The sequence below is a fragment of the Pseudopipra pipra genome, chromosome 4 (genome assembly GCF_036250125.1).
Source record: "Pseudopipra pipra isolate bDixPip1 chromosome 4, bDixPip1.hap1, whole genome shotgun sequence".
Taxonomy (NCBI): Eukaryota; Metazoa; Chordata; class Aves; order Passeriformes; family Pipridae; genus Pseudopipra; species Pseudopipra pipra.
The window spans coordinates 16,673,319-16,685,398 of record NC_087552.1 but is presented as its reverse complement, the minus strand read 5'-3'; the positions used below and the strand labels follow the sequence as shown (position 1 = coordinate 16,685,398).

The following is a 12,080-nucleotide window of genomic DNA, read 5'->3' as shown; positions in this document are numbered from 1 at the left end:
CTATTTCCTTGTCTTAATTTTTGGATTTTACAATTTTTCAGGCTTCTCAGGAATTAGAAGGAAATTATTCTCTTCTAAATTTCCTATTAAATACTTACAAATATATTAAATCTCTAAGTAGGCAAGAAGAAACACTCATGGCTGTGTTATTTTACTTGTCTTCTGTTGCTGTTACTTCTTCAGGAGCAATGTGGTGAATGCAGCTCTGTTAATAATGACCTTAAAATGTGTTTTCTGTTTTTTTGGTATGAACAGTTGTGGAAAACCCATCTGCTGCTCTTGGTGCTTCAGCCTCCACTGAAGATTCAGAAAGTGCAGTATCTATACAAAGAAGGGATTCTGGTCTTGGGGAGGAAGCAGCTTCAGGACAAACAAACAATTCGAGTGGTGCCGCTGAAGCAGGATCTCTGAATGTCAGTGCAGGTCCAGATGCAATCAGTGAAGTACTGTGCACGCTCTCGTTAGAAGTAAATAAGTCTCAGGAGGGCAGAAGTGAGACAGGAACTGAAGACAGTAAGCCTGCAGCTTCTGTGCCAGCTGCAAAAAATGTCAATGTAAAGGACATCTTGAGAAGCCTGGTCAGCACACCCGCTGATGGGACTGCAGTGGATGCTGCTCTTCTTCCACCGACCTTCCTTGGAGTTCTTGGTGATGGAGCTGCTGAGCAGCCTGTACAGTTCCATTCCTTTGACAGGTAATGTGACATCTGAAATATTTGGGCTGTTTAATTTTGCTTGGGGTATCTGTAAGGAACAGGAAAACTCACACTTCAGTTCACCGGAACTCAGGTACAAGGTCATCTAGTGTTTAATAGTAATCAAGATGCTTTGATTGAGAAGTAGAACCTTTGGCTACCAAGTTACTGACATCACATAGGTTCTTCATGAAGGTATATTCTGCGTTGTATGGGTTGCTATGTCATGCTATGAAAGACTGTGGAAAAGAAAAATGACTGGTGATAGAGTTGTACTTGAAGGTCTTGAAACCAGCACCTCCTTATAAGACTTAACTGCCCTGTCTCTATACATGTTACAGCTCAGCAGCAATATAGCAAGATGGCCGATAAATTGCCTAGAAATGACTGGAAGAGTAAAAGAAAAGATTAAGAGTGTAAACTGTTCTTTTGTCTTTTCTGTTCTCTTCCTAAATGTATCAGTGGCAGATAAGGACTGCTGTGCATATTTAGTTGGTTTTAAAGGACTGCAGAAATAAAATGAAGTGACTCTTTCCTGATAATAACTTTGGTGTCCCCTATATCTCAGTCTCATTAGCTCCTTATCTTTTCCAAAGTATAGTAGACCACACTGTCTTTTACTAGACTTACTAACTTTTACCTCTTCAGGATTCCCCAAAACAACAAAGAAAGAACAAAAGAAAGAATCCCATAACAGTCACATTCCTGCCTCTAGAAAAGCCTTGATCGTATCCAGAAATCCTGCAGTCGATCTGGTGCAAGGGGATCCCGTGTTAATATACTGGTATCTCATCCCCTGCTTATTCCTGAGCTTCCTCTGGCTCTGATGTCTTTGCAGTCTATGGCTGCCTTGTTCAAACTAACAGATGACCCAAGAAAGGAGTGAAGCTCTGCCAGGGGTATGGATGCAGCTGTCACAGCATGTCTTCTCAACTCAGATTGCCGTATCACTAGTGGGGGAAGAGACAGTGGTGGTTGTCTGGCTAGATTAGACGCAGATGGTGTATGCCAGCCAGCATTTGGCCGCTCGCTCTTGTCTCAGAGTAAATACTGTGTTCTGTTTGTGATGCTAAGCAGGAGGACTTGTTTTGAGAGCAGTAGGAGGATGGAGGCAGAGGGGGAAATTGGTAGAAGGGGTACACACTGAATTAGAACTTGTCAGCCTCTCCCCCTGCTGCTGCTCAAGTGCTTTTGGCACTTCTGCTTTGAGGCCTCTCATTGCTCTTTGCTGCACGTGGGCAGTCGATGTCAGAGCATAATGTTTTAGTCTGTGAGTGGTGTTTTTTTCTCATAAAATTCTTATTATTCATTGCTGCTTGATAGAGATTACATCCACAAAATAACTTCTGTCTGGAGATCTGATGCAGAAGTGCCTGTTGCATTGAGGAGTAATTTTTTAGCTATTGTTGAAACTGAAGGTTTGTGCTGCTTGTGAAAATCTGATTTGAAGTGGTGTAAAGCAAGTTAACTAGACAGGAAACAATGGGGCACTTGCAGTCCTGGTAGCTGACATACAGAGGAAGCTGTACAATTTAATTTGATCACATATACAGCAATGAAATACTGGGCATTGATAGCAGCCCTTCAGTCACTTGCAGTTTTGTGTTCTTTCATCTGTATAGTTGCAAAGTCACTCAAATAACACAACAAAAAAAAACCCTTAAATTGTGGTGTGCTTCATGAAGCAAGATACTGAAAAGTTGAACTAATTGCTGTTTTGCCCTTTTACTTTTCCGGCGCTACAGTGTCCTGGATGGATCCTGCTTTTCTTTTTCCATCTCCAAAGAGCCAGCCATTTGTAACAACTCTTGCAATTCTTTCACTTAACCTTGAGGCACAGTTACTGCATCATTACTGAAAGGAAGCTGGTCTCATGAAAGAATATACACAGAGGAGTGAAAGGGGTGCATGGACTGAAGCAGTGGACAGCACTGTGCTTTTGGATGGAAGAGCAGAGGGCAAGGGATTTTGTAGGGTTTTTGTAGCTGGACTGCTCCACAGTGAAAACTTGTGGGTGTTTGTTTCCAATGATTTTGTGTTTAGTGGGGGGGGATAAATATATGAGGAGATCATGAAGTAGTATGAAGTATTTTGTCCTTCAGCAGTTGCATGTGACCTCAGTATGTCGGTGGCCCTGTGTTTTGCCTGAATTTTTCATTTCCTTGCTTTTTGTGGGTATGTCTGGTAGACAGAAGTGTACTTAATGATGCAGACGTCTTACCTCTAATCAGTTATCACCTGGTAGTGACATGCACAATCTTGCATCTATGGTAAATATGTTGATATATGATAAAGCATGTTGCTAATAGCTAAGAAATGAGTTATAAAGACAAAATAACTGTGTATATGAAACTTATTTAAAGTTACATAGACAGGAAACTTTCGTGGCCACTTGAAGGTGACTGCATCTTTATGCAGTGCGACCGCTTAAAATACAAGTTTATGCTCTGAAATGACACCTGGTGACAGCAGTGGGGAGGAACTGTGCCAGGGATAAAAAAAAGAATCACCCTTTTTACAAGAAATTGGAATAGAGTTTGAAATAGTAGCTCATTTCTGGGGTAGACAAAAATACGAAGTTATGTTGTGAAAGTTTTTTTGGGAAAACCGGCTTTGAGATGCTCTCTTATTTTCTGTGTCTGGTTTACATTTAGTGTATTGTTTGATGGCAAACACAAGTTCTGTGAGTTAAGTTTTTTTTTCTTTTTAAAGGCACTTTGTTAAAAGTTGTTCCCATGTAGCAGTTTACCAGCAGGGTATCTCTGGGAATTTCAAAGCATCTCTCTGATCCTGCATTTATCTCAGGAATGCTGTGTCAGAAATCAAAACTCTCCTCATATCTTAAGGATTATCAACTTCCCAGCCATAGCTGGAGAGTATACAGTAACAGCTATGTGAGTGAAACCTTACTGAAAGGCTGCCAGGTTGCAAGCCTTTGCAAACAGCTAGGTGTATGTGTTCATTCCCATGCCAAAAGTCTTCCCCTTATCTTATGTGAAGATACAATCTTGTGATTAGTGGGTGCCAGGGGTTTATCACGATAAAGTTCAAGACTTGCATTGGCTTCTTCCCAAGATCCATAGGGACATGAATTAATGTTCCAATTTCAGTGAGTCCTAAACCAGCAGTTTTCTTATTTAGTAGTAATCTTGTAGAAAAAGGAGGGCAGGTTAATGCAGGCAAATTTAAATAAAACAGAAATAAAAATAACCAAAGCTTGGGATGAAATGAGAGATGACATTTCTCTTCAGTTTAATAAAACCCATAACCTATCACTTGCTATTTTTACTGTGCACTTTAAAATAAAATCTTGGTCTCTCCTGGATTCTGCTGCTCATTGTGGAAACATTCAATAACCATGTCATTATAGGAAGCTGATGCTGAGGGTTAGGAGGAATATAGGCTCTTACATCGTGATCTTGTACCATAGAGCTTAAATCTGCAACTGTGCTGTAACTTACAGAACAGATATGTTACTAAGCTTGTTTATCTTTTTGGAACATCCTCTATAAGCTGCTTGGTTTGGCTCAGCCTATGTTTCCTCGTTTGTCAGTCAGTGGCATGCATGTGCCTTTGTAATGGGTTGGTTGTGGTATTTTGGTTAAATTTCATCGAAGTGCCTTTTTTATATGGAATTAATACATTTTAGGCTTCATTGACTTGGGCCTCAAATGCAAAAAGAATACACTCGTTGTTGACAAGATTAAGTCTACCAGGTGTAGGTAGAGAATATGAGAATGGGGGATCTGCAGATAAAGGCACATGTGCTGTGATGAAAAGCTCGGCTCTTTCAGCACACCAACAATTTACATTCTGCAGGGGCTGAAGAGCCAAACCATTTGAAGTCTTCTCCCTGCCAAGCTGATTTTAAAGTTCTCTTACAAGATTGATTGTGTTCTTTCTATCATATCTTCTCCTCCCTTCCCCCCACCCTCTGATCTCTCATGGTTTTGAGAGTCTCTTATTCTTCCTTTCTCCTTGGGTATTTCAAGGGAGACATAAGACAATGGGTATTATCTACAGACAGCAGAGCCCATAGAAGGACACTGACATGGCAGGCTGCTTTCCTGCCTCACAAAGTAGAGGTGGAAATAAATCTCTGATCCTCTTTACTGGTCTTTGCCTTGCAGTGGGCATCATTTTGGTAGCCTGGAAGAAGGCTGTTTTCTTTTGGTTTTGAATTAAAACCACTATCCCATAGGTATACAGACAAACTGTCACCTTTGTGGCTTTTCAGTGCTTAGAAATAGAATGCTAAGAATGAATCTGTATAAATCTGTCAAGAGGAATCAGAGCTCATGTAAATATTTTTAAATTACAGTGAGGTCATCAGTTTGGGCTGCCCTGTGTTGTATTAGGAATATTTGACTTGTACCCAAGGAAAATTTGTAACTTGAAATGTATTTAAAATGAAATGGGGACTTGCCAACTTCGTGAAAAATAAATACTTGGGAAAATCCTAAAATTTCAGGACATGTAGATATTTTCTATCTTTATATTGAAACAGAAGAATCAGTGATCTGAAACCGAGGAAGGGTTCAATAAGTAAATCCTTATAGAATTTGGCAGAATAGATCATTATTGTGTAAGCCTTTGTCTGTGAGGGAAGTCAGTGTTCAGCTCAGTGGTCTGTGCTCATTCAGCAGTGAATAATTGTCTGCAACACGAAGACTTCTTACACTTCAGCATAATTGGGACTAATAACACACTGACCTTCTCCCTAAGATGTATTTATGGTGGCTAGTTCTCACTATGCCTGACCTATGTTTATCAGTTCACGTGCTGTAAATTCTTACTTTAAACCTTAAATATTTGATTTTAAATGAAAAAGAAAGGCAAACATCTAATACAGTCATGTAAATGAGGCATTCAGAAGTATCATTCTTACTTAGTAGTGCTTGAGGTCTCCTTGAAATAGACCGTAAGAATATTTTTTTGTGCAGTTTTTCTAGTTTATTTTATTTTTCCTGTGTTTGAATATTATGATAATGGATGTTTTAATATACAAATGTAACTCAAAAATACAGAATTAGTTTAAGAGGTGGGATAATGTGAATCTTAAGGAGTAAAACGTATTGATGCTTTTTTTCCCTGTGAGGCATCTCTGCTCGTGTGTGAGGTTGCTTAAGTATGTAGTTGTTCTGATGAAATTAATGCATGATTACAGATGGTTTTTAAAATATTTTTGTAGATCTGAGGAAATGTACTATAAAGCCACTTATTGATGAATATTTTATTCATGTGTGTAGCAATATTTAACTTTTTAAGAAATGCTTGTCAGTTTAGGTACAAAAAAAAGACTGTCTTATCTGTGTACTCTTTAAAAGCAAATGCCTTATTAGTTAAGGGAAGTTGAAAGCACATTAATTTCTAAGACAGTTCTGACAAATTTACCTGATTTAATAATGGACTAAACACTGTTTTCCACAGAGTTTATTTACTGCAATATTTAATCTTGATTTTCCACTGTCTCGCATTCTTTCTGCCAGTTGCATTCATTTTCCTTATATTAGCATTTAAATAATCTTCTGAAAGAACAACACAAAGGAACATTGGTAGTTAATGGCAAATATTTCTGTTTGAACGTGGTTGCATTTCCACTTAAATATTCAAAGAAAATATCGTTTTGCTACACAAAGAAGGAAGAACATAGGAATTTCAGAATGTAAATAAAGAAATATGACCAATGTCTATGCTGCAGAAATCTTAATTTGCTTGCCAGTATGTGGTAAATATGAATCTTTGTGATTGCTGAAATGAACTTCCATACATTTGGAGGAGGTTTGGAAAGGGAAGCTCCTAAACCAAATCCCACAACTGTAACACTGGTCATTTGCACTGTTGAAAAGGAGAACATACAAGGCAATAAATATTACATTACCAATAATGCAGCAATGCACAGCTGCCAAGTCATTATGCCAAGATACTTTGATGTTTTGGTTTGTGATTGTTGAACTATTTTAAGGGGTTTTTTTGCATCAGAGGGTCATGTCAACTGAGCAGAAGACAAAGTACATTCACAATTTGGGGATTTCTTACATCACGTTTTTGGACAATATCCAACATTTCTTTTGGCTGTGCTCTTCAGATTGACACAGCTCTCGGAAGGGACCTTCTTTCCTCACCAGAAATACTGTTTATTTTATTTTGGCTCAGAAAGAGGAATAATTTCAGTTGACTGTTGCAGATCACTATCTAAAATAAATTCTCTTCAGAACTAGTCCAAAATAAATTCTCTTCAGAACTAGTCCAAGGCTAGAAAACAGCTTTATAGTGAGTTGTCCAAAGCCTCTGTTTTCTTCCAAGGGTCCAAGATCTAGAAGGGCCTTTTATTGTTGAATTTATGAAGTAGATTTTTTGAAATCTTTTTTTTTTAGTTAAAAGCTAAAACTTTTTTCAGTGAGATTCAGTAAACAATCTGGGTTTCTCAGAAAACTTTGTGAGAATCAGTGTCTCCTGTTCAAAGCATGTGGTGACTCTGGAGTACACAGGCACACCCATATGTACTGTTTAGCAGCATATGTTCTTCTGTATTTTGAAGTCTGAAACATGTATTATTCATTTGTATTCCTTGAATCAAAGCAAAAGGAATGATGTTAGGTAATTAAAAAAAAAAAAGCAGCCTGATAACAGCTCTACTTTGCAGCTGTAAGTGCCAGATTTCCTGGTGCTAGTAGTCAGAGTATCTTCCTTGTAGTGAATGCCATTGCTAGATTATGAAAGCTATATTGGAAGTGTTAGAATATATATAGTTCCTTTTTTTTTTTAATGTACTTCCTGGAAAGTAAGTCACTGAAGGTGAGAGTAGCAGCTGTACTTGTATTCCCAAACTTCTGCGGATTTGAAGGTGAGAAGGTATACAAAAGATCTTAAAAGGCAAAAGGGACTGTTGTGGTCATTTACTGTTGTCTGTTGCAGCCCAGGGGGGAAAAAAAAAAGTCTTAATTCCTTTGCTCGAATGCACTTTTCCTTGGGTAGCTGGAGAGAGTCTGACAACTTGCTGAAACTACTCCCTCAGTGCAACTACACTTAAGAACTCTGAAGGTCAGTAGGAGTTTACATGAAGGAGTGATAATGTGTAGTGTTTTGTCAGAAACAGCACAGAGAATGGAAGGCTCTTGTAACTGGGATTTCTTTTGTCTGCACTCATTGTCAGCTGCAGAGGAACAGTGTTAAGGTAACAGCTCTGTCTGCACACGGGCTTCCTTGCTCCCATGCAGTTCCAGAGCTGTTACTTGCCCTGTGAGGAGCTGCTTCTAGTACTGCTAAAACTTACTCCTGTTCTAAAACTCGTTCTTGATCTTTCCAGCATGTTCATTTCTTGAGTTTTATCTAAAAGGAGTCTTTTCTAATATATAAGTCAAAATTCAGCCATTTATTTTTTTCTTTTGAAGGTGTGCTTCTGGCTTGTTCTTTACAACCTATAATGCAACGTGTTTCCTAGTTCCTGGGGCTCTAGGATCAGAGAATAGGATCAGTAGCCTTTGTAGGCATTCAGAAGACACGGCCCTTCTGATTTGATGTTTTGAGAGAACTCTCATGGACTATAAGCCCTGGAAACAAAAAGCTTCTCTAAGACTTGGTTTTATCCTCAAGGTCATGTGATGTTTTCCAATTTAAAATTAATTACATGAATTACATGTTTTGAACAGACGCAACCTGTGTGTTCACAACTTCCATCTACACGTGCACCAAAATTTGTCACTAAATATTCTCCCACCCATGTCACCTTGCATCCAATATAATGGTATCTGTATTAGCTAGCAACAAAAGGATATTGTTTCTGTAACTTAGTGGATGTGCAAAGAAAATTTTCCAGATCATGCACTAAGGTCTCATGGAGTCCCTCTGGATAGACACGTATTTATAATCTACCTATATGATTTTGGGTTTAATATTATTGATTAGTATTTCTTGAATTAGATATCTATACAGTAAAAGAACTTAAAATCCGTAAAGGAATACACCTGGGCTTCAGTGCTGTATCATGAATGTTGGAGAAATGTCTGAAAGTTTACTATGTGTAGTTGAATTTGTATTCAGTAAACTTGTATTCATTTCCCAACCCCTTCCAGCTGTTTGAATGTGTTTTATAGAATAGTAGTAACAGTTTCCACATGGTGAATGTCACAGAATCTTGAGTGAGAGATCCCCTTCTTAAACCGGGGTGATGCAAAATTAATTGGTAATGTAGTTATAATTTACAAAACTGTCTAAATATATATATATATTTTTAAAGTCCATTGTTCATATTTCAGGGAAGCAGACATGAACATAAGAGGAAAATTCATGGTTTAGGCACAATATCTTGACTTGGGGCTCAGGTGTTGTTGCTTCTATTTTTTTAGTGACTAGTTAACATTAGCAGTCACCCTTATAATGATATGACATGTACTGCCTCCAAGTATGGTGCCTGCCTACTCCTGCCATTAAGAAGGCTTGATTTAATCAGTAACGTGGTCTAGCTTCTGTGACATCTTTTGACATCCTGTGACTGAAGAAGGGAGTCACATACAGTCAGTCCTCCTCTCCCCAGTTCTAGCAAGAACTGTTTTAGAAATATTTGACAGAACTTCTTTGGTTGCTATCACACCTGAATTTAGGTCAAGTTTCTGAGTTATTTTATTTAGAAAATGAATATTTTTAAAGCTATTAAGGGAATACTTCCAGTGTGTAGTTATATTACTGTCAACAAAAGATGTGATTAAATAAATTGAATGTTGAAGATTTTCAGCTTATGGTTAACACCAGGTAATTAAAAGTAAGCGCTGCAGTGGGAGTACATTATATATCAGCTGTACTCTTTACCTCATTAGCTGGGGTTTTGCATGTTTATGGAGCTAACTTGCAATTAAAAATGCCTTTAACGTATGCTTAACAAGGCCTTTTAGGTATTTGGAATAAAGTACTACAATTTAATTGAAATTGGTATAGCATAAATAGATGTCTTAGTAACATGTCAGATAAATCTCCATGCCTAACTTGTCACTTTGCATCTTTTCCTCTGATGTAGTCTTTAATGCTGACTGTAAGGCCTGACATTTAACTTGTATAAAGGGTGGGGATTCTCTCTTAACTCCAAAGAATGTTTTGATTTGTTATATAAATAAAACCTGATTGACAAGATATACTTAAATTCATAGCCGTATTTTTAAGATGTGTGAACATTTGTATGTGCATGTGGATATGTGTTAGAATAGTTTTAGCCACCGTATATCCTTCTTCAGTCAGTCTTCTGTTCTGCATTAGAATCCCAGCAGTAGTAGACTTCAAGGCAATCTTTGGTCTTGATAATTCACCTTAATATTTTATTTTTAAATACTATGACATCTTTTGTAAATGTTGCCTGAAGTTTAAAACCAAGTCTTGAGGAAACTAAGGTGAAAAGAAAAACCCAGTTGCTGAACATTTATCCTGGTGATCTTCAAACTGTGTGCTTGTTTGTCAGGGATTTTGTGGAAGTGGATGAGATGTTAAAGTGTACCATAAAAAGGTGGTACCATAAACAAGGATGAAGTGTCCTTTAGGTTAAGGTGTGTTACAAAAGATGATGGAAAAAGAAAGTAGGGAAGGAATGGTACTTTTGCGGGACATAGAACATAAGTGCTAGAATTAAAAACGAGGATCACAATGTGTGAACCTTCACATACAGTAGGATTTACTAACTTTCTGTCTTCACCTAGGAGTGTTGTTGTACCACCGAAGAAATCAACCATTTCCTCTTCTACAGCTGCAGTTGGTGTTCCTACAAATGCTGTCAGTGTGGTTTCTTCTTTAGATTCAGCCCAAGCCCCAGATCTGTCAGGAGAATCTCCTGGTAAGTAAGGGTAAATTAAACAACTTAAATACCATCCCTTCCTCTGTTGCTTTTTCTTCCCTCACCACTCACTTGGAATACAAATAAACAGTTTTTTGTTACATGTTATTTGTTAAGGTGAGATTTTTTTCAGTAGTTATCCATATCACATATGGTGCTGAGAACAGTTGTTTTTCAGACATTAAGTCATTAGTTGCCTACTGATTTGTGTATGTGTATGTGTATATATGAGTCTTACTTGTACTAAGAATATTAATATTTAATTGCTGGTTGTATTTTCTTGGGGGGCAATGTGCCAATAATCTAGGAAGATACTGTTTTACATTCTGTTTGTTTTTTTTTCTTTTTTTAAACTACTGAAGTGTGTGTGGTATGTCCTAAATTATCAAGTCAGACAAAAGGACCTTTGAGACATTTTTATCCTGCATACTGCTTTGACTAAACTTTGTCATACACCCTCACACAGCAGCTTGCAGGCCTGCAGTTGGTACCTGTGCCTCTAACAAAGGCCAGGAAAATAGGCATGACTTTAAGTTAGACTGGACCAATTGTCAGTGACATCACTAGGGTTCATGAATGTAAGAAGTCATACTTTTGGATATTTTCTGAGAATTTGTCCCCCAGATCATTTTATTATTCCTAATTTTGCTGCTGTGGCCACACAAATCTAAAAAACTAACCTTTATAAATAAAAAAAAAAAGCAAAAGTAGTGCTGTATTAGAAAAACCCCAACTTTGCAACAAATGCAAATGTCTGAGCAATATTTGTCATAATTTCAAGATTTCTCACTATTTTGTAAAGCAGGCATACTATATTAACTTGTATTTAGTATAAATCTGGTATATTCTAAAGACTACTTTTTGTTACAGATTAATTATGTAAAGTATAAGCTTATTTATAAATTCTAAGGTATTTGCCTAAGGATATATGTGTTAGTGCTAAGTAGAACTGAAAATTATATACAAGTGTTTCCAATAGCTTTAGCCTGAGGTCAAATTCAGTGTTGATGCCAAACTAATTGCTTTGGACAGTTTTTTTCAGTGGGGACAAAATTGAGTAGGTTGTTTATAAGCAAGTGTTCCTTTGAACCCTTAGTCTTTCTGGTTGTTCTTGTATGAGATAAATGATGTTTAACCTTGCTGTGTCAAAGGCATGCTTTTCTACTTAGCCATGTTTGAGTCACAAGGCTGTATAGAATCTCATAATCGTGCCCATGAAGTTTGATTTCAAGACTTAGAACTGATTTGCATCTTAAATCGAGGAAGTCTCAAGTTATGCCTGATTATTGGTGATTTTTTCAATGTTTGAGTTTCTTGCTTCCTGTTTTTATGAGCTTATATCCAAACTGCAAAGACTGGGGAAAGAAATGTGATCTGTTATCATGTCCTCTAGTACTCATGTGTCTGGAAGATGCTTGTTGCCAATCTTCAACTGCCCATTCCATTTCTCAGGAGAATCAAACAGTTTTTGTTCCAGCCGCAAAAAAGGAAAAGAAAAGCTATTGAAATCTAGTATGTTCCTACTTTTTGTAAAGGGGAGGATCCATTTTGTCACCAAAACTGCAGGAG

General features: G+C 37.5%; 1 protein-coding gene across 4 annotated transcripts in view; it reads left to right on the top strand.

Moving 5' to 3' along the window:
• LRBA (LPS responsive beige-like anchor protein) overlaps window positions 1-12,080 on the top strand; it is a 408,434-nt gene that overhangs the window by 89,847 nt on the left and 306,507 nt on the right. For all 4 annotated transcript variants that reach the window (XM_064651760.1, XM_064651761.1, XM_064651759.1 and 1 more), the window contains 2 exons: window positions 256-694; window positions 10,378-10,511. In XM_064651760.1, coding sequence (XP_064507830.1) covers window positions 256-694; window positions 10,378-10,511 — 573 coding nt within the window. The remainder of the gene's footprint in view (window positions 1-255; window positions 695-10,377; window positions 10,512-12,080) is intronic.